Here is a 20,976-nt window from a genome sequence, read left to right on the forward strand (position 1 = left end):
TCCGGAGTGTCTTTGAGGAGCCAGCCCGGGTTTCCTCTGCAGAGACTGCATTATTGAACTTGACCCAGGGGAGTTCTTCAGTGGGCGATTACACCATCCGTTTCCGTACCCTTGCTTCTGAACTCTCCTGGAATAATGAGGCGCTCTGTGCCACATTCAAGAAAGGCTTATCCAGCGATATAAAGGATGTCTTAGCCGCACGAGAAATGCCTACCTCCCTGGGTGACCTCATCCACTTGGCCACCAGGATTGATTTGCGTTTCGCTGAGAGACGTGAGGAACTTCTTCAGGAAAAGGGGAAGTGTTCGTCCCAGACGCTATCCTCGTTTGGCTCCTGTCCTCCTGCATCCACCGCAACCCTCTACTGGGCCTCCCGCCGAGGAAGCCATGCAGGTGGATCGTTCTCGCCTGACCACTCGAGAGGAACCGCCGCAGAAACGAGAACCTCTGCTTGTACTGTGCTAGTACAGAGCACTTCCTAAAAGACTGTTCTCTCCGTCCATCGTGTCAGGGAAACGTGCGCACCCTAGTTAACGTTGGAGAGGCGTTGCTAGGTGTGAATACGACCTCTCCACGGCTTACTGTATCCGTGCGGATTTCAATATCTTCCAAGACATCCTTTGCGGCCACTGCCTTTCTGGATTCCGGCTCCGCCGGTAACTTCATAGACGCCTCGCTGGTCAGCAAGTTCAACATCCCTGTGGTTCGTCTGCAAAAGTTCTTCTTCATCTCTACTGTCAATGGAGAGACACTTGACGGCACAGTGCAGTTTCGTACTGAGCCCCTCCAGATGGATATTGGAGTCCTGCATTCAGAGAAATTGGAGTTCTATGTGTTACCTCATTGCACCTCTGAACTTCTTTTAGGACTGCCTTGGCTACAGCGCCATTGTCCCATTCTGGATTGGTCCTCCGGAGAGGTCCGAAGTTGGGGTTCTTCTTGTTTCGGCAGATGTTTCAAGCCGGTTCAAACCAAGTTTACACCTGTTGTCTCTCCTCCTCCAGGCCTGCCTGAACCATATATGGACTTTGTGGATGTTTTCTGTAAGAAACAAGCAGAGGTGTTGCCTCCACACAGGCCATATGACTGCCCCATTGACTTGCAGCCTGGTACCACTCCGCCCAGGGGAAGAATCTACCCTCTTTCTCCTCCAGAGACTCTCGCCATGTCTGAATACATTCAGGAGAATTTACAGAGAGGGTTTATCAGGAAATCCTCCTCTCCAGCCGGAGCTGGATTCTTTTTTGTTACCAAGAAAGACGGCACTCTTCGACCGTGCATTGATTATTGGGGACTTAACAGCATTACCATCAAGAACCGTTACCCTCTTCCCCTGATTGCTGAACTCTTTGACCGTCTACAAGACGCCAACTTCTTCACTAAGTTGGATCTTAGAGGGGCCTACAATCTTATTCGGATTCGAGAGGGTGACGAATGGAAGACCGCTTTTAATACCCGAGATGGTCATTTTGAGTATCTGGTCATGCCCTTCGGACTCTGCAATGCACCTGCCATCTTCCAAGACTTCGTTAATGACATTTTCAGAGACCTGCTCTACACCTGTGTGGTAGTTTACTTGGACAACATCCTCATATTTTCCTCTAATCTGGATCAACACCGTGCGCATGTCCGTCTTGTACTTTCCCGTCTGAGGAAGAATCGTCTGTATGCTAAATTTGAAAAGTGCCAGTTTGATCATACCAGCCTTCCCTTCCTGGGGTACATCATTTCTTCCAAGGGTCTTCAAATGGATCCTGACAAGCTTTCTGCAGTCTTGGACTGGCCTCGTCCCTCTGGCCTACGGGCCATACAGCGATTTCTAGGTTTCGCTAACTACTACAGACAATTCATCCCTCATTACTCTAACCTTGTGGCACCTATCGTGGCCTTGACCAAAAAGGGGGCTAATCCCAAGTTGTGGCCTCCACAGGCCGAGCAGGCCTTCTGCGCTTTCAAGTCTGTCTTTGCCTCTGCTCCAGTCCTATCCAGACCTGATCCCTCAAAACCTTTCTACTTGGAGGTAGACGCCTCCTCCGTGGGAGCAGGAGCCGTGCTCACACAGAAAATCTCTAAAGGTAGAACAGTTTCCTGCGTTTTTTTCTCCAAGACCTTCTCCCCGGCAGAGAGGAATTACTCCATTGGAGACAGGGAACTTTTGGCCATCAAGCTGGCTCTTGAGGAGTGGAGGCACCTACTGGAAGGTGCTCCTCACCCCATTAATATCTACACAGATCACAAGAACCTCTCCTATCTTCAATTCGCTCAGAGACTCAACCCCCGCCAAGCTCGCTGGTCTTTGTTTTTTGCCTGATTTAACTACCAGATTCACTTCAGGCGTGCAAGTAAGAACGTCCGTGCCCTGTCCCGTTCCTCTGATGTCGCGGGGGTCGAGGTCACACCACAACACATCATCCCGTCTGAGCGTTTGGTCACCGTGGCTCCTGTGGATCTACACTGCCTTCCTCCTGGGAAAACTTACGTATCTCCCCTTCGTCGCCTGAAAGTACTAAAGTGGGGACATTCTTCCTTGCTGGCCGGACATCCCGGTATCCGGAAGACCCTTCTTCTCATCTCCAGACAGTATTGCTGGCCGTCCATGGAGAGGGACGTAACTGAGTTTGTCCAAGCTTGTGCAGTCTGCGCCCGGGACAAGACTCCTCGCCTGAAACCAGCCGGTTTGCTCCACCCTGTCCCAATTCCTGAGACTCCATGGTCTCATATCACCATGGACTTTGTCACCGATCTGCCACCCTCTCACGGCAAGACTGTTGTTTGGGTGGTGGTGGACCGTTTCTCCAAAATGGCACACTTCGTTCCTTTGTCTTCTCTCCCTTCTGCGCCTCAGCTGGCGAGACAGTTCCTTAGCCACATCTTTCGCCTCCACGGACTACCAACCCATATTGTATCCGACAGAGGGGTTTAGTTCGTCTCAAAATTCTGGAGAGCCCTCTGTGTAAACTAAAGATAAAGCTGGACTTCCCATCTTCTTACCACCCTCAGTCCAACGGACAAGTGGAACGCATCAATCAGATTTTGGGAGACTATCTACGGCACTTTTTCTCTTCCCGCCAGGATGATTGGGTGGATCTCCTTCCATGGGCAGAGTTCTCCTACAACCACAAAGAATCTTCTGCCACTTCTAAGTCTCCTTTCATTGTGGTGTATGCCGCCACACTTTGCCGCCTCTGCCTTTGTCTACTTCCTCCGGAGTTCTAGCTGTGGATGAATTAGTACGGGACTTTTCTGCCATTTGGCGAGAGACGCGTCTCTCTCTTCTCCAGGCCTCTGCCCGCATGAAAATCCACGTCGACAAGAAATGTCGGGCCCCTCCAGTTTTCATCCCAGGAGACAAGGTGTGCTTGTCCGCCATGAAACCTGCCATATTTAATCGCTACTCCCCCAAGGATCTTCCTCCTACCCCAGTCTCTGGTACCTCAGGTGTCTTTTCCGTTAAACAAATCTTGGCCGTTAAATCAGTCAGGGGAAAGAAATTTTTTCTGGTTGACTGGGAGGGCTGCGGTCCTGAGGAGAGATCTTGGGAGCCAGAGGAGAACATCCTGGACTGCAGTCTCATTCTCAAGTTCTTGGGTACCAAAAAGAGGGGGAGACCTAAGGGGGGGGGTACTGTTACGCTGAGCGCTCCGGGCACCCTGCTTACCTCGGTGCGCTCACAGCGTGTGTCCCCAGGCAGCGCTCTGGTCACCCGGTCTCGGCATGCGTGTCCCCGCTCTATAGGGCGCGCGCGTGCCGGGACTCTTAAATTTAAAGGACCAGTGCACCAGTGATTGGTGCCTGTGTAGCGGTCAGAGGAGTAGGGGACCGCAGTGCAGGATTCAAGTACGGCACAGCAGACAATGAGGCTGAAGCAGAAACCGGCTTTATTAACCAACTGGGTATAATGGCTGGAAAATTAGATTACAGATTACATAGGTTTACAGCAAAGTTAACTGTAACGTGATACATAAAATGGCTTTCTCGCCAACGCACACACAGAAATACAGGCTACTCTGCTATATGATCCTATCTGTTTCCCGCTAACCGGGACACGTTGCTGCAACGTTCTGTCTAAGGCAACCTGCTCTATGCCCTATTACAGGTCAGCACCGGTGCACACTCACAGTTCTGTAGGTACAGCTGCTTTGTCTCAGTCTCTGTGATGGTGGATGCAGTCAGGTCTCTGGATCTCTCCCTTGCTGTCTACAGCTGCAGTCTATAATGCACTGGTCTGGGTTTCTTTGCAGGTTGCTTATCTTGTTCTGTCACTTGGAGGTCACTGCAGTCTGGTCCCTTGCTCTGTAACTTGCTTGTTCTGGGATGTTCTCCTCTCTTTCTCTGGTTTTCAGCTGCAGTCTGTAGCATCACAGTTCAGCTCTGTCTCCTCTGGCAGGATACCGTTGCTCTGTCCCTGGATTACACTTTGTACAGTCCCTCAAGGTCACTTTGTACAGTCCCTTTCCTCAGCTCAGCACAGCCATAGAGAGCCGAACACCACACAGTCCTAGGAACTTCCTGCTCCTCCTCCTCTCCAGAAAGATCTCTTCTCTTAAAGCAACAACAACAACTGTGTCTTATTCTCACTTACAACAACTGTGACATCTTGTGGCTGAAAGATGCATGACAGTCTGTGGGACTTTCTCACTATAAGTACAGTGTACTGGAGTTTAGTCATTCTAGGGGCTGACCCCCCCCCCCCCCCCTACACCTGGTCCAAAGTGGTTAATCTAGGGTTACAGGTTCTGCTTTGACTTAATTAGGCCTGCACCTGTGCACTGCCTATAAGTACCATCTACTCCCACAGCTTCCTGCCAGATCTTTGTTGCCTTAGTGCCCTAGAGAAAGAGTTTGTGTATATTCCCTGCCTGTTGCTGAACCTGTTGCTATTGACTACCGCCTCAGAACCGTTGCTGCCTGCCCTGACCTTTTGCTACGTCTGACCTCGCCTCTGCCTGATCCTCTTGTACCTTGCCTCATCTCAGCAGCCCGAGAGGTTGAGTCGCTACTGGGTGGAACGACCTGGGGGTTACCTGCCGCAGCAAGACCATCCCGCTTTGCAGCGGGCTCTGGTGAAAACCAGTAACTCCTTAGACTCCGTTCCCCTGGTATGGCCCACCTCATCTCTCTGGCACAGTGGATTCACCTCCAGCTACTGCTAGCTCCTGCCAGTCTGGATCCTGACACTCTAAAAGGTGGAAGGGAACAACGTATGGTCCATTGTAACTGGTGGGGTTAAAAACTTCCCCTGTAAGGCACTACACTCGCATTATTAATTCCCTTCTTGGCAAGTGTTACTCACCCTAAAAAGGGTGGCCCCACACAGGAACCTCTCCCTATTTCCACCTGCAAACATTGCCATTTCCCAGGGTTTTTAGGTGAAAATAGAGAGAGGTTCCTGTGTGGGGCCGCCCTTTTTAAGACGAGTAACACTTTCCTCCAAAGGTGGAAGGGAACAACATATTGTCCATTGTAGCAGGTGGGGGTAAAAACTTCCCCTATAAGGCCCTACTCTCGCCCTATTAATTCCCTTCTTGGCAAGTGTTGTTCCCACACAGGAAACTCTCCCTTTTTCCACCTAACAACCCTGTGAAATGGCAGTGTTTGTAGGTGGAAATAGGGAGAGGTTCCTGTGAGGGGCTGTCCTTTTTAGGGCAAGTAACACTTGCCAAGAAGGGAATTAATAATGCAAGAGTGGGGGCTTACAGGGGAAGTTTTTACTCCCACCAGTTACAATGGACTATAAGTTGTTCCATTCCACCTTTCAGAGGTCTTTGGATCACAACAATGCTTGGTGGTGTAGGTGGCACATGGTGTTTTTTGCACACTGTTCCTTTTCTTAGATGTAAAAAAAATATATATATATTTTATCCTAAGAAAAGTTCAGTTTTAGCTAATGAATATCCTCAATACTTACTTGTGGTCTGATGCGGAATAATTTCTGTAACTGGAGAGCAGCACCTTAAATCTGTTTTGCACTATCTATATTTGTGAAGTGTTGGTGTGGCACCATGGGCAATCTACTCTCATGCATCATTCATTGGTGGGTGGAAACTGTGGTGCTGATCCATGCCTGATTCATCTTCACAATGGTTAGTCACTCCACATTTTTCGTGGACAGAGGAGTTCTCCTTGGGGTTACTATGGCCCCCGCCGCACTAAACACCCTCTCTAATGGCACACTACTTGCCGGGCAGTACAGCTTTTACAGGGCAAGCTCTGCTAGTTGCAGCCACAAATCGAGTTTGGCTGCCCAGAAGTCCAGCGGATCTTCAAGGTGTGTTGGCAGGGTCATATCAAGGTATGCCACCACCTGCTGGTACAGGTCCTGCTCCAGGTCTACCTGCTGCTGATGAATTGCTTGACTATGAGGGTGAAGAAAGCAACTCATCAGCGACTGTAGACTCAGGCTGCTGCTGATGGAGCTGGTATGCTCCTGCCACCCCACCCCTCCCCAGCAGCCATCGCAGTGGAAGGTGAGCACAGAGGGCCCCCCGAGTAAGACCCTGCTAGAGGATGGACAATGGCGCAGATAGGCATTGGCCAACTGACTACGTAGGATATCTCTGTAGTAGGCCATCTCTGTTCTTACACTCAGTGGGTGTAAAAAAGGCACCATTTTGTGCCGGTAGCGAGGATCCAATAAGGTGGAGAGCCAGAAGTCATCCCGCTGCCGAATGGTGACAATTTCCCTAATTTGGGAACCTGCCTACTGTTGTGGGGGAGCTGCCTACTATTGTGGGGGAGCTGCCTACTATTGTGGGGGAGCTGCCTACTATTGTGGGGGAAATGCTGACCTAATTTGGGAACCTGCCTACTGTTGTGGGGGAGCTGCCTACTATTGTGGGGGAGCTGCCTACTATTGTGGGGGAGCTGCCTACTATTGTGTGGGAACTCCCGACCTAATGTGGGGGAGCTGGCAATCTAATGTGGGGGAATCTAATCTAATGAGCGGAGCGCTGCATTTTACCAGAAGACGGGGAGAAGTAATTTTCGGTATCGGTATCGGTTTCGGACGGACATTTTTTTTTATTTCAGTTTCGTTTCGGTTCTGAAATTTCCATTTCGGTGCACCTCTAGTCCTGGGGGTATAGGCGAATATAATCTAACACTGCCAGCAAAATACATATGTGAGAGACTGCCGAGCGTCCCTGAATAAACCCGACTTGGACAGGTGAAATCAGCTGGGGCATTATGACAGCTAATATGTCAGCTAAAATTTTGGAAATAATTTTTAAATCGATATTGATCAATGAGATGGGGCCATAGCTCTCTGGTGATAATGGATCCTTACGGGGTTTATGCAGTACTTTCACATACGACGTATTGGAGGTAGATGGTAAAGACGCAATCTACAACTGTTCAACTTTCCCTCTGCACAGAATTTGAAAAATTCTCCCCTATTATCTATAAATTTCATGTGTGTTGCGGCCTCTGTGCTTACTTACTGTTTTTCTCCTTTTACCTCATATACATGTTTAAAATTTTGTTGGGGTTAATAAAATGACCTTTTAGTGGTACGTGGACCCTTGTTTTTTTGGTGTAAATCTATCATATAGTACTAGTAAGCCCCTATACTGCATAATAAAGCGTTGGCAGGTGGGATTAGAGAGGGGGGGGGATAAAGTGGCAAGGGGGGGATCAGAGGGGGGGGGGAAATGATAAAGCATGGGGGGGTGAAATGGCACAGGGGGTTGGTCGAGGTGGGGGGGGGGGAGATAAAAGTGCACATGTGGGTAGCAGCCCAATTTGTAATGCTGATACTGGTACTACGTTGTACGTCGTAGGACGCACATGTGCAATTGGCGGTACTGTGAAGGGTGTCCAGGGGGCCCAGGCCTTGAGCTGTGTAAGCGGGCCACAAAATTTCTGATGCCAGACCTGGCTGGGAGTTGTAGTTTTGCAACATCTGGTGGGCCGCAGTTTGGAGACTACTGTTTTAGACAGAGCAAAACTCATCCTAAACTGTAAGGGGTTGAAGCAAGGGTGAGGTCTCAAGGCACACAAAAAAAGACAGTAAAGCACCTTTACCAGTGGCCAAACATTTTTAAATCCCAGGACACAATGAAGAACGCATGAAAGTTGTATTTAAAGACAATTCAACAATTTCAACGACAAGAGACATCAGGTTATGGGATTATACATTTATGACAATCTTTGACACTTTGAACACAGGCCTGAATCTGTCCTAGCGATTTATGTTAAAGCATCTAAGGAATCTGGGCGAGGGACAGTGGATGCATCAGGTCTCTGAGACCCATTAATAATTTAGAGACAATAAGGCCCCATTCACACTACGGAATTTCTGTGCTGATTCCACTTACAACAGTCTCCTCCAGAATTGATGTTTACTGAGGATATCTGCCATGGACATTAGGCTCCATCCTATTTAATTTAGTGTCCAAGTAGTTCTCCAGTAGATTCAGCTACAGTATTGAACATGTTGTATCTATTGGCAGAACCCAATACCAGGTCGGAAGTAGTGATACTCATTGGCACCCATTGTGAAAATTCTGCATTGTGAACGGTCTCTTAATCTCTTAGGGCTGGATCACATAGCAAATTTAAAAAGCTTGCAGATATTTTAGCTATGTTTATTATAGACATTTACTTTAAATATAATTAGTTTTTTTTCATTAGCCATTAAAAGGCTTTATATCTGAGAGATTGCTATTGTGTTTCTCACAAAGAGCAAAAAACTTGTTTTGTGGGTAAAGTTCAAATTTTATCTGTAACATGGATTTCCAATATGCTTCATATATTTACATAAGCTTTTTTTTTTTTCTTCTTTTTTTTTTGCTGTCTTACTCTTCTGGCAATTGCTTCACTTTCTACCTTTCTCATTTCATCTTTATCATAATATCCATCAGAACATTCATCTACACTATGGAGGAGATTCATCATTACCTGTCCAGAGGAAGAGTGGTCCAGTTGCCCATAGCAACCAATCAGATTGCCTCTTTCATTTTTAACAAGGCCTCTGAAAAATGAAAGAAGCGATCTGATTGGTTGCTATAGGCAACTGGGCAACTTTTCCTCTGCACTGGTTTTGACAAATCTCCCCATATATGTGTTTATGTTGTCTATATATTGGTGCACTATTTTTGCTTTACACAGTTGGTTAAAAACTTATGTCCATCCATGTATTATTGAAATATTAATATTATGTTGTCTTTATGTTCTGGTGTTCTCTCAGTTGACATGTCTGTGTAGTGTCTGTTTGATTTTTTTTTTGGTTATGCCATATATGTGTTTTAATGCATATGTAACGCAGCGGAATTAGCTGCAATTTTTTGTGGCCTCTGCAACTGCTGGGTTGTGTCATTTTCCAAGACCCTGTCAGAAATACGGACCTCAGCTGGTCCTCTGAAATTAAAGTTAATATGCATGTGTCCCCATTCCGGCTGTGTTAGTAAAAAATTACAGCACTCACATGCAGAAGCAAGCTGTCACGCACCTGGATGCTGATGTCTCGGAGCAGGTAGTGGATCCTCTTCCTGTGTGGCTGATGACTCGGACCATATCGGAGAGCAGAGTCTAAGGTGCCGCTGGTCTTCACCAGAGCCCGCCACAAAGCAGGATGGATTTGCTGCGGCAGATGACACCCAGGTCGCTACCCCCAATACGGCTCGACCACACAGGTAACTGGGCAAGGCGCGGTACAGGAGGATGAGACCGTGGCGTAGTCAACGTAGCAGAAGGTCAAGGCAGGCGGCAAAGGTTCGTAGTCAAATAACGTAGCGGGAAGGTCTGGGTACACAGGTATGGCAAACAGGCTATAGGGTACACTTTCTCGCACTGAAGATCTGGCAGGGGGGTGTGGGAGTTGCAGGAATTGGCGTACTAGCCCTTTGAATCACAGAGCTCCGCCGCACGCTCGCCCAAGGAGACGGGGACGAGCGCGGCAGAGCTGAGTAACAGTAGCAGCTGAGCGGGGTAAGTGAATGGCTGGGATTCACATGCGGCAGACGGGGACCCGGGACACTGCGCTCACGGCCGGAGCGCAGTGCGTTACAGTACCCCCCCCCCTTTGGTCTCCCCCTCTTCTTACGGCTCAGAAATCTTTTAAGAAGATTTTGGTCCAGAATATTGTCCTGAGGCTCCCAGGACCTCTTCTCAGGACTGAATCCTTCCCAATCCACAAGGAAGTAGCGTTTCCCTCTGACCAGCTTGGAGCCAAGAATTTCCTTTACAGCAAAAACATCAGAGGTACCAGAGATGGAGGAAGGTGTGATGTTTTTTTGAGAAAAACGGTTGTGGATGACAGGTTTCAAAAGGGAGACATGGAAGGAATTTGGGATCCGGAGAGAGGTGGGCAGATGGAGGGAATAAGCCACAGGATTAAGTCGTTTTTTTTTACTTTATAGGGACCCAGAAAATGTGGACCAAGTTTGTAGGAGGGTACCTTTAAAGCGGATGTACTTGGAGGACAACCACACCTTGTCCCCAGGAGAGAATTCGGGAGGAGGACGTCTTTTCCTGTCTGCTTGTGACTTCATACGATTCGTAGCAAGAAGAAGCGAGTGACGAGTCTTCTGCCAGATGGAGGCAAAACTCCGAACCAGTTCGTCAGCCATAGGTACTCCGGAGGAAGAGGAAGACAAGGGAAGAGGTGGACGAGGATGAAGGCCGAAGACCACAAAGAAGGGTGAAGTTTCAGTGGATTCAGAGTTCCTATGATTATAGGAAAATTCAGCCCAGGGTAATAAATCAGTCCAGTCGTCTTGATGGGCGGAGACAAAATGGGGAAGATAGTCCCCAGGACCTGATTCACCCTTTCAACTTGACCATTGGATTGAGGGTGGTAAGCCGAGGAGAAGTCCAATTTTACCTGGAGACAGGAACAGAGGGCCCTCCAGAACTTGGAGACAAATTGGACCCCCCGATCGGAGACAATATGGGTTGGCAATCCATGGAGAAAGAAGATGTGGGTGAAGAATAACTTGGCAAGCTGCGGTGCAGATGGCAAACCTGGCAAGGGTATGAAATGAGCCATTTTAGAAAACCAGTCAACCACAACCCAGATGACCGTGTTACCATTGGAAGATGGAAGGTTGGTGATGAAGTCCATTGCTATGTTGGTCCAGGGCAACTCAGGAATTGGCAAAGGTTGTAGTAGACCAGTAGACTTGGCAAGAGGGTTCTTTTCCCAGGCACAGACCGAACAAGAGCGGACAAAGTCCATGACATCTTTTCTCAAAGTTGGCAACCAATATTGTCGGGAGATGAGTTGCAAGGACTTGCGTATACCGGTATACCAATAGAGAGGAATCACCCCATTTCAAGATTCGGAGCCTTGGGAGTAACATAGGTCTTCCCTGGAGGCAGATGCTGAAGAGTTGCTGGAGCTGCAGAAATGAGACGATCGGGAGGTATAATATGCTGAGGATGTGACTCTAGATCAAGTACTTCAGAGGATCTAGATAGGGCATCAGGACGACGATTCTTCTCTGCTGTCCAGGAAATGAATAAAAAAGTCAAATCTGGAGAAAAACAGAGACCAACGGGCCTGTCGAGGGTTGAGACGATGAGCAGTCTGTAGATATAGCAGGTTCTTGTGGTCAGTATAAATGGTAAGTGGATGTACAGAGCCCTCCAAGAGATGGTGCCATTCTTCCAAGGACAACTTAATAGCCAAGAGCTCACAATCTCCTATTGTATAGTTTCTCTCCGCAGGTGAAAAGGTTTTAGAGAAGAAACCGCAGGTTACAGTTTTTCCTTGGGATGATTTTTCATCTTAAAACCAGATTCTTCTCTAAAACCAGAATAGCTCCTGCACCTACAGAAGAAGCGTCCACTTCCAAAATGAATGGTTTGACTGGATCTGGTCTTGACAACACAGGGGCAGAAGCAAAGGCAGATTTTAACAGTTTAATGGAAATGTCCGGTGCTCACTTTTCTTATTTTATCCATTCCGGGCTGAATAATAAAAGAAAAAATTTTCTCTTACCTGCCTAGGCTCCCCCGATGCTTCAGTACAGGTGATCAGTCCCCGGGCTGTATTCTTCTTACTTCCTGTTAGCCCGGCACGTCACACGGAACTTCAACCAATCACCGGCCGCAGCGATGTACCGCCTCGGCCAGTGATAGGCTGATGCTCCGTGTGACGTGCCCGGCTAACAGGAAGTAAGAAGAATACAGCCCGGGGACCAAACGCCTGTACCGGAGCACCGGGGGAGCGTAGGCAGGCAAGAGAAAGCTTATTTTCTTTTTTTTTGCAGCCCGGAACTGATACAATAAGAAAAGTAAGCACCAGACATGTCCTTTAAAGGCCTCTTCGGCCTCTGGAGTCCAGACCTTCGGATTAGCAGTTTTTTTGGTGAGAGAGACGATGGGGGAAACCAAGGTGGAATAATGCGGAATAAATTGCCGATAGTAGTTGGCAAAGCCGAAGAAACGCTGAATTGCTTTCAAGCCAGATGGTCGAGGCCAATCCAGTACTGCGCATAACTTGTTAGGATCCATTTGCAGACCTTGATTGGTAACAATATACTCCATGAAATGAAGGCTGGACTTCTCAAATGTACACTTTTCAAGTTTTGCATAGAGATGATTTTCTCGGAGGCGCTGTAAGACTTGGCAGAGGTGAGAACGATGAGTCTGGAGTTCGGGTATAGGTATAGGAAATCACGAAAAATGTCATTGATAAACTCCTGGAAGACCGCCAAAGCATTACAGAGTCCAAATGGCATCACCAGATACTCAAAATGTCCATCACGAGTATTAAATGCAGTCTTCCATTCGTCCCCTTTTCGTATACGGATCAAATTATAAGCCCCATGAAGATCCAATTTAGAAAAGATTTTGATCAAATAGCGGTTCTTTACAGTGATTTTATTCAGGCCCCGTTAGTCGATGCAAAGTCGTAAAGACCCGTCTTTCTTTTCTACGAAGAAGAAACCAGCACCGGCAGGAGAGGAGGACTTCCTGATGAATCCCTTCAGTAAATTTTCCTGGATATAATTAGACATGGCCTGAGTTTTGGGAACAGATAACGGGTAGATTCTGCCCCTGGGAGGTGTGGTGCCGGGCAGCAGGTCTATGGGACAATCGTAGGAGCGATGTGGCGGTAACAATTCGGCTTGCTTTTCACTGAAGACATCTGCGTAATCCAGGAGAAAGGAAGGCAAACTGGGCAGTGGACGAGATGATGGTTCCAACTTGGTCACCCGTACGTGAATGCAATGATTGTTGCAGTGCGGACCCCAGCGTAGGACTTTTCCAGTTTTCCAATCCAGATGTGGGGCATGGAGCTGCAACCAAGGTAGACCTAGCAGGAGAGAAGTACAGTGTGGAAGCACGTAGAAGGACAGGTTCTCTCTGTGTGAGACTCCGACCTGCATCAACATGGGTTCTGTGCGGTATAGGACGGTACAGTCTAGTTTTTCTCCATTGACTGTGGAGATGAACAGCGGTTTCGGGAGACGTAGAACTGGCAGGAGATACTTGTGCACTAGAGAGGCATCGATGAAGTTACCAACGGAGCCAGAATCCAGGAAGGCCAAAACTGAAAGGTTCACTTTAGAAAGAAGATGAAGCTGTACCGTCAAATTTAAACGTGGAGAGGAGGAATTCACACCTAGGGAGGCCTCTCCCACAAACCCTAGGTGTGAGCATTTCCCTGTGGCTGTGGTCGTGCAGAACAATCTTTCTTGAAAGTAATGAAGAGAGCTTCGTTATTCCACGACAACTCCGACCCCATGGTCCGGAACCGGATGGCGTACTCGCCCACAGTGGAGTTGCCCTGGGAAAGATTCAGTAAAGCCGTCTCAGCAGAGGAAGCTCGGGCACGTTCTTCAAAAACTGCGAAATTCCATCAGGAATGCCTGGAGGTTAGTAGTGATGCATCGTTGTGATCCCATAATGGAGTGGCCCCGGCCAAGGCCCTACCAGACAGGAGACTGATGACGAAAGCCACCTTTGCTTGTTCAGAGGAGAACTGGTCCACCATGAGTTCTATGTGCATGGAGCACTGCATCACAAATCCCCGGCAGGACTTGGGATCCCCCTCAAACTTCTCAGGAAGCGACAAACGGAGTTTCGATCCGGAGGAAACTGCAGCAGCAGGAGGCTGTACAGGAGCTGGAGGAGGCTGTGGCGGGTTCTGCTGGGCAGAACTGGGTAACTGCTGCATCATGGTGGATAGCTGGTTAAGCTGCTGTGCCTGCTGGGCCAACTGCTGGGACTGGAGTGCCAAGACAGATGCAAGATCCAAATCAGGCAGGGGAACCCCAATTGGATCCATGGCCGGGGCAGAACTGGGCAACTGCTGCATCATGGCGGATAGCTGGTTAAGCTGCTGTGCCTGCTGGGCCAACTGCTGGGACTGGGGTGCCACGACAGATGCAAGATCCGAATCAGGCAGGGGAACCCCAGTTGGATCCATGGCCGGATCTTGCTGTCACGCACCTGGATGGTGATGTCTCGGAGCAGGTAGTGGATCATCTTCCTGTGTGGCTGATGACTCAGACCGTATCGGGGAGCGGAGTCTAAGGTGCCGCTGGTCTTCACCAGAGCCCGCCGCAAAGCAGGATGGATTTGCTGCGGTAGACAACACTCAGGTCGCTAGCCCCAATACGGCTCGACCACACAGGTAACTGGGCAAGGCACGGTACTGGAGGATGAAACAGAGGCGTAGTCAACATAGCAGAACGTCTAGGCAGGCGGCAAAGGTTCGTAGTCAAATAACGTAGCGGGAGGGTCTGGGTACACGGCTATGGCAAACAGGCTATAGGGTACGCTTTCTCTCAGGCAAATGGCACTGAAGATCCGGCAGGGGGGTGTGGGAGTTGCAGGAACTTATCATGTGGTGTCAGGTGCAAAGACTAATTATGGGCATACTGGCCCTTTAAATCACAGAGCTCCGCCGCGCGCGCACCCGCCCAAGGAGATGGGGACGAGCGCGGTGGAGCGAAGTAACAGTAGCAGCGGAGCGGGGTAAGTGACGGGCTGGGATTCGCATGCGGGGACGTTCCATGATGCGAATCCTAGCCCCGCCGACAGACGGGGACCCCGGGACACTGCGCTCACGGCTGGAGCGCAGCGCATTACACAAGCGATGGCAAAGCCATTCTGCTCATTGTGCTTCTGGTCAGAGTGGTGCTCTTGCTTAGTGCTAAATGCAATTATGATTGGGGGGAGGTGGCTAGTGTATAGAGTTAGGGTTAAAGGCTACCTTACATGCTGCCCTAACACACCTAACGCAGGTCTGAAACAGTCGTAGGGGTGGACGTCTCTTAGCCGCGCTCTTTGCTCAAACATGTGGGTAAATGTGTCTGCTGTTTCATTGCCATGCTACAACTTGTAACTCATGTACTTTGCAAATGTGAATGTAATACATGCACTTTATTGTGATTCAGCACTTAATAACCATTATGCTGCTATAGACGGCCTCCCAACCCACATTGTGGGTTGGTTCTATTATTACACATATTATATTGAGACTGCGGCCCAAGAGACTTCCTTTTTGCCAGATGCCATTCCTGTTTTATATACATTTTTATGTGATTTTAATCAATAAAATTATGTGTGCATTATTTCTTCTATAGGTTCAATAGTTTGTTGCTGTATTGGCAGAAGGTATTAAAGGGGTATTCCAGGAATTTTTTTTATTTGACTATGCTACAGGGGCTGTGAAGTTGGTGTAGTTCATAATATAGTGTCTGTACCTGTGTGTGACGGTTTTCTCACAATTCTTCTGTGATTTTCACCCCACTATTTATTTTTACCAGCATACAAAATGACTGTTGTCTCGGATTTTTCCCAGCTTGCAATGCGGTTGAGACCTGACTCACTAGTCAGCTGATGACAGGGAGCCTGTCTGCTTCAATGGGTGGAGGGATCAATTTGCAACTAATGCAACAGCTGTAGGCACCCTGATTGAAAACCACAGGTCTTTTGTTTCATTGGGTGGGGAGGCTGATGTGTGGGAGGGAGGAAAATGGCATTATGGGATTTGTATTAAAAAAAACATAAGTCAAACAGGAAATACAAGTTCACAAAAAGCTAGCCACAGTGTTATGGTAATCTCCCAACATAGCCATTTAGCTCCAAGACAAGCACAGATCCTTCCTAAGCATGCCTATTACTGTCTGCCAGGTACGTACTAAAATCACCTTATGGTGGATAACCCCTTTAGGTCCATTACTAATGTCCTAAGAGTACTTTAGGGAGCGATATATAGCTCCCCTCCAGCACATAGGAGTCGTACTGTGTTCTTCGGTAAATTAAATGTCCCAGACACTTATGCAAAAGGAAAAACCTTAAAAACTGGATATAGGCCAGGTAATAAAATTATATACATGATTTGAGATATTTTTCTGACAAATAAGTAAAGCTAAACATCTAACCTTTGCACTGTGGAGCTCCGGATGACCATTTTCCTTCGTCTGTACAGATTACTGAAGCTTTTCCAACAAGTTGTGATGTATTACACTTGTATATCACGGCCTCATTGTAAGTATACTCATCTTTCTTAATGCTATATGATCCGTTTTTAAGATCCTCAGGTGGGGAACATTTTTGGACTAAAGTTCAAACCAAGAAAAGTTTGTTACATTGAGCAAAATGATATATAAAACAAAAGCTCCCAAATACAGTTTGAGAGGTTGTCATAATAAGGTGGTGACCGAGTGTTTCCATTCAAAAGACACAATTGCAGACTAAATTGGTTTAAATAGCAGATTTTCCTTTTTTTTTTTCTTCACAAAACAATGGCACCGTCTGCTTGAAGGTTACAGTTCAGATATGGTGCAAAATAAGCTTTCTGGACACATTACACTCTAATATATTTTTTTGTGCAACAATATGGCAGCTATGTTTGCAATGGTCTTTGCAATGTTATATTCTCCAATTAATCAATGAAAGACATAAGTAAACTAAAGCAAACATGCTGGGCACATGCTGTCTGACAGCCCTGACGAAAAGACTGTGGTTGACATTGCTTCCTAAACAACAGTCTATCAAATATGACTCCCCAAGGTCCATTCTACGCATTATGATACTTATTATGAAAATATTCCCCTCTAGAAGTAATGCTTTAAAAAACAACAGGTTAAAGAGAAGCACTGTGTCAAATAAAAGTAAAAATAAAAAAGCCCTCATTAATTTATATGGTTGCCAGATACTGGCGCTGTACATTTTGGAGGCAAAAAAGCTGATGTTCTAGAATTGTATGGTATATTCCCTACACTGGAGAGCTGCTATAGCTGTCCATCTGACTGCTTTTTACATGGAGTCGTAGATCTTTATGAGTGCAAAAAGTATTTCGTAATGCTAAAGCGAAAATACAGTACTGTACTCCTATCAAAAAAGGATATTATTGGACATTATTATAATTCAACTGAAGTATATTTCAGTATGTATGTATGTGTATATATATATATATATATATATATATATATATATACATACACACACACAAACACAGTGGGGCAAAAAAGTACTTAGTAAGCCACCAATTGTGCAAGTTCTCCCACATAAATAGATGAGAGAGGCCTGTAATTTCCATCATAGGTATACCTCAACTATGAGAGACAGAATGGGGGGAAAGAAAACAGGAAATTACATTGTAGGATTTCTAATAAATTACTTGGTAAATTCCTTGGTAAATTAAGTATTTGGTCACCTACAAACAAGCAACATTTCTGGCTCTCACAGACCTGTATCTTCTTCTTTAACCCCTTAAGGACGGCGGGCATATGCATACGCACCTGTTTTAAAGTCCTTAAGGACTGAGGACGTATGGATATGCCCGTGGGAATTCCGGCACCCCGTGCAAACCCCTGGGGGGGGGGGTCCCGAGATCCCCATGTTGGCGATCGCCGCAAATCGTCGGTCAATTCAGACCAACGATTTTGCGGCTTTAGCGGGTCAATCGGGTCTTTGGTGACCCGATGACCCGGAAAAAAGGGTGAATGGGGCTGTCCGAGACAGCCCCATTCACCCTTACCCAGCAGGAGTGAGGTGGCACAGGTTCCAGCCTCACGATCACATGATTGATCGGTCGGAACGACCGATCAATCACGACCCTGCTGGGCGGCGATCAGGACGGCAAAGATGGCGGAGATCGGCGTTGGCGGGGGTCTCCTACCTTGCCCTGGTCCGGCGGGGGTCCCCTCGGGATCGGTGGCGGTGACAGGAGCAGCAGGATCGGCGGCAGCAATGGTGGCGGTCCCAGCGGAAGGATACAGCAGGAGGTGAGGCCTGATCACGTCCTGCTGTTGCTTAGCAACAAATCGCAGCATGAACAGGCAAAGGGCATGCTGGGAGTTGTAGTTTTGCAACAGCTGGAGTTCCAAATACAACTCCCAGCATGCCCTTTGGTAGTCTGTGCATGCTGGGGGTTGTAGTTTTGCAACAGCTGGAGGCACTTTTTTTCTATAAAAAAGTTTGCAGCCAGCTGTTGCAAAACTACAACTCCCAGCATGCAGAGACTACCAAAGGATACATTCACACGGCCGGGTTAAGAGCGAGTTCTGCTACAAGTTTGAGATGCGGCAAATTTTCCGCCGCAGCTCAGACTCCCAGCGAGAAACTCATTGTAAACCTGCGACCATGGGAATGTATCCTAAAAACACTACACTAACACATAGTAAAGGGTAAAACACTACATATACACATACCCCTAGTCCCCCCCCTCCCCCCCCTCCAATAAAAAAAAAAAATACGTATTGTACGGCAGTGTTTCCAAAACAGAGCCTCCAACTGTTGAAAAACAACAACTCATAGTATTGCCGACAGCCACTGACTGTCAAGGCATGCTGGTAGTTTTGCAACAGCTGGAGACACCCTGTTTGGGAAACACTGCCGTAGGGTATTTTTGTGGCGGATTCAAATACCCTATTCAGTCCTCAAATGCGCATGGTGCTCTCTCACTTCGGAGCCCTGTCGTATTTCAAGGAAAGAATTTAGGGCAACATATGCGGTATCGCCGTACTCGGGAGAAATTGTGTTACAAATTTTGGGGGTCTTTTTCTCCTTTTACCCCTTATGAAAAGGAAAAGTTGGGGTCTACACCAGCATGTTAGCGTAAATTTTTTTTTATTTTAGACTAACATGCTCGTGTTGCCCCATACTTTAAATTTTCACAAGCGGTAAAAGGAAAAAAAGACCACCAAAATTTGTAACACAATTTCAGTACAGAGCTACCCCATATGTGGGCGTTAAGTGCTCTGCGAGCGCACAACATGGCTCAGAAGTAAGCGCGTGCCATGTACATTTGAGGTCTAAATTGGTGATTTGCACAGGGGTGGCTGATTTTACAGCGGTTCTGACATAAACACAAAACAATAAATACCCAGATGTGACCCCATTTTGGAAACTACACCCCTCACGTATTGTAATAAGGGGTGCAGTGAGCATTTACACCTCACAGGTGATTTTTGGAACAGTGGTCCGTGAAAATGAAAAATGTAATTTTTAATTTGCACAGCCCACTGTTCCAAAGATCTGTCAAACGCGAGTGGAGTGTAAATGTTCACTGCACCCCTTATTAAATTCTGCGAGGGGTGTAGTTTCCGAAATAGGGTCACATGTGGGGGGGTCCACTGTTCTGACACCACGGGGCGCTTTGTAAATGCACATGGCCCCTGACTTCCATTCCAAACAAATTCTCTCGCCATAAGCTCAATGGCGCTCCTTCTCTTCTGAGCATTGTAGTTTGCCCGCAGAACACTTTACATCCATATATGGGGTATTTCCATACGTAGAAGAAATGGGGTTACACTCAGAAGAAATGGGGTTACAAAATGGAAGGCTTTTTCTCCAATTACCCCTTGTGAAAATGAAAAATTTGGGGTAAAACCAGAATTTCAGTGAAAAAAAATCAAATTTTTCATTTTCACGTCCAATTTTAGCGGAAATTTGTCAAGCACCTGTGGGGTGTTAAGGCTCACCGTACCCCTTGTTACGTTCCTTGAGGGGTGTAGTTTCCAAAATGGTATGCCATGTGGGGTTTTCTGCTGTTCTGGCACCATAGGGGCTTCCTAAATGTGACATGCCCCCCAAAAATCGTTTCAGCAAAATTCACTCACCAAAATCCCATTGTGGCTCCTTCCCTTCTAGGCCCTCTACTGCGCCCACCGAACACTTGACATACACATATGAGGTATTTCCTTAATCGAGAGAAATTGGGTTACAAATTTTGCGGGGCTTTTTCTCCTTTTATCCCTTGTAAAATGTGAAAAACTGGGTCTACAAGAACATGCGAGTGTAAAAAATGAAGATTTTGAATTTTCTCCTTTACCTTGCTGCTATTCCTGTGAAACAGCTAAAGGGTTAACACACTTTCTGAATGTCATTTTGAATACTTGGAGGGGTGCAGTTTTTATAATGGGGTCATTTGTTGGGTATTTCTAATATGAAGACCCCTCAAATCCACTTCGAAACTGAACTGGTCCCTGAAAAATTCAGATTTTGAAAATTTGGGGAAAACTTGGAAAATTGCTGCTGAACTTTGAAACCCTCTGATGTCTTCCAAAAGTAAAAACATGTCAACTTTATGATGTCAACATAAAGTAGACATATTGTATTTGTGAATCAATATATAATTTATTTGGAATATTCATTTTCTTTACAAGCAGAGAGTTTCAAAGTTAGAAAAAGGCTACATTTTCTAAATTTTAAAGAAATTTTGGCATTTTTCACCAAGAAATCAAAACAATCGGTAAAAGCATCCCAGAGTTATTAATGCTTAAAGTGACAGTGGTAAGAATTGCAAAAAAGGGCTAAGTCCTTAAGGTGAAAAAGGGCTCAGTCCTTAAGGGGTTAAGAGTCTCCTCTGTCCTCCACTCGTTACCTGTATTAATGGCACTTGTTTGAACTTGTTATCAGTATAAAAGACACCTGTCCACAATCTCAAACAGTCACACTCCAAACTCCACTATGGCCAAGACCAAAGAGCTGTGAAGGACACCAGAAACAAAATTGTAGACGTGGACCAGGATGGAAAGACTGGATCTGCAATAGGCAAGCAGCTTGGTGTGA

At 46.9% G+C, this 20,976-nt stretch overlaps 2 protein-coding genes across 5 annotated transcripts in view; one reads left to right on the plus strand and one right to left on the minus strand.

Moving 5' to 3' along the window:
* The window catches only part of LOC130356430 (uncharacterized), a 628,644-nt gene that overhangs the window by 79,401 nt on the left and 528,267 nt on the right, over window positions 1-20,976 (plus strand). The window lies entirely within an intron of this gene.
* The window catches only part of LOC130356426 (C4b-binding protein alpha chain-like), a 298,320-nt gene that overhangs the window by 58,931 nt on the left and 218,413 nt on the right, over window positions 1-20,976 (minus strand). For all 4 annotated transcript variants that reach the window (XM_056557959.1, XM_056557958.1, XM_056557960.1 and 1 more), the window contains one exon: window positions 16,341-16,517. In XM_056557959.1, coding sequence (XP_056413934.1) covers window positions 16,341-16,517 — 177 coding nt within the window. The remainder of the gene's footprint in view (window positions 1-16,340; window positions 16,518-20,976) is intronic.

The sequence above is a fragment of the Hyla sarda genome, chromosome 2 (genome assembly GCF_029499605.1).
Source record: "Hyla sarda isolate aHylSar1 chromosome 2, aHylSar1.hap1, whole genome shotgun sequence".
Taxonomy (NCBI): domain Eukaryota; kingdom Metazoa; phylum Chordata; class Amphibia; order Anura; family Hylidae; genus Hyla; species Hyla sarda.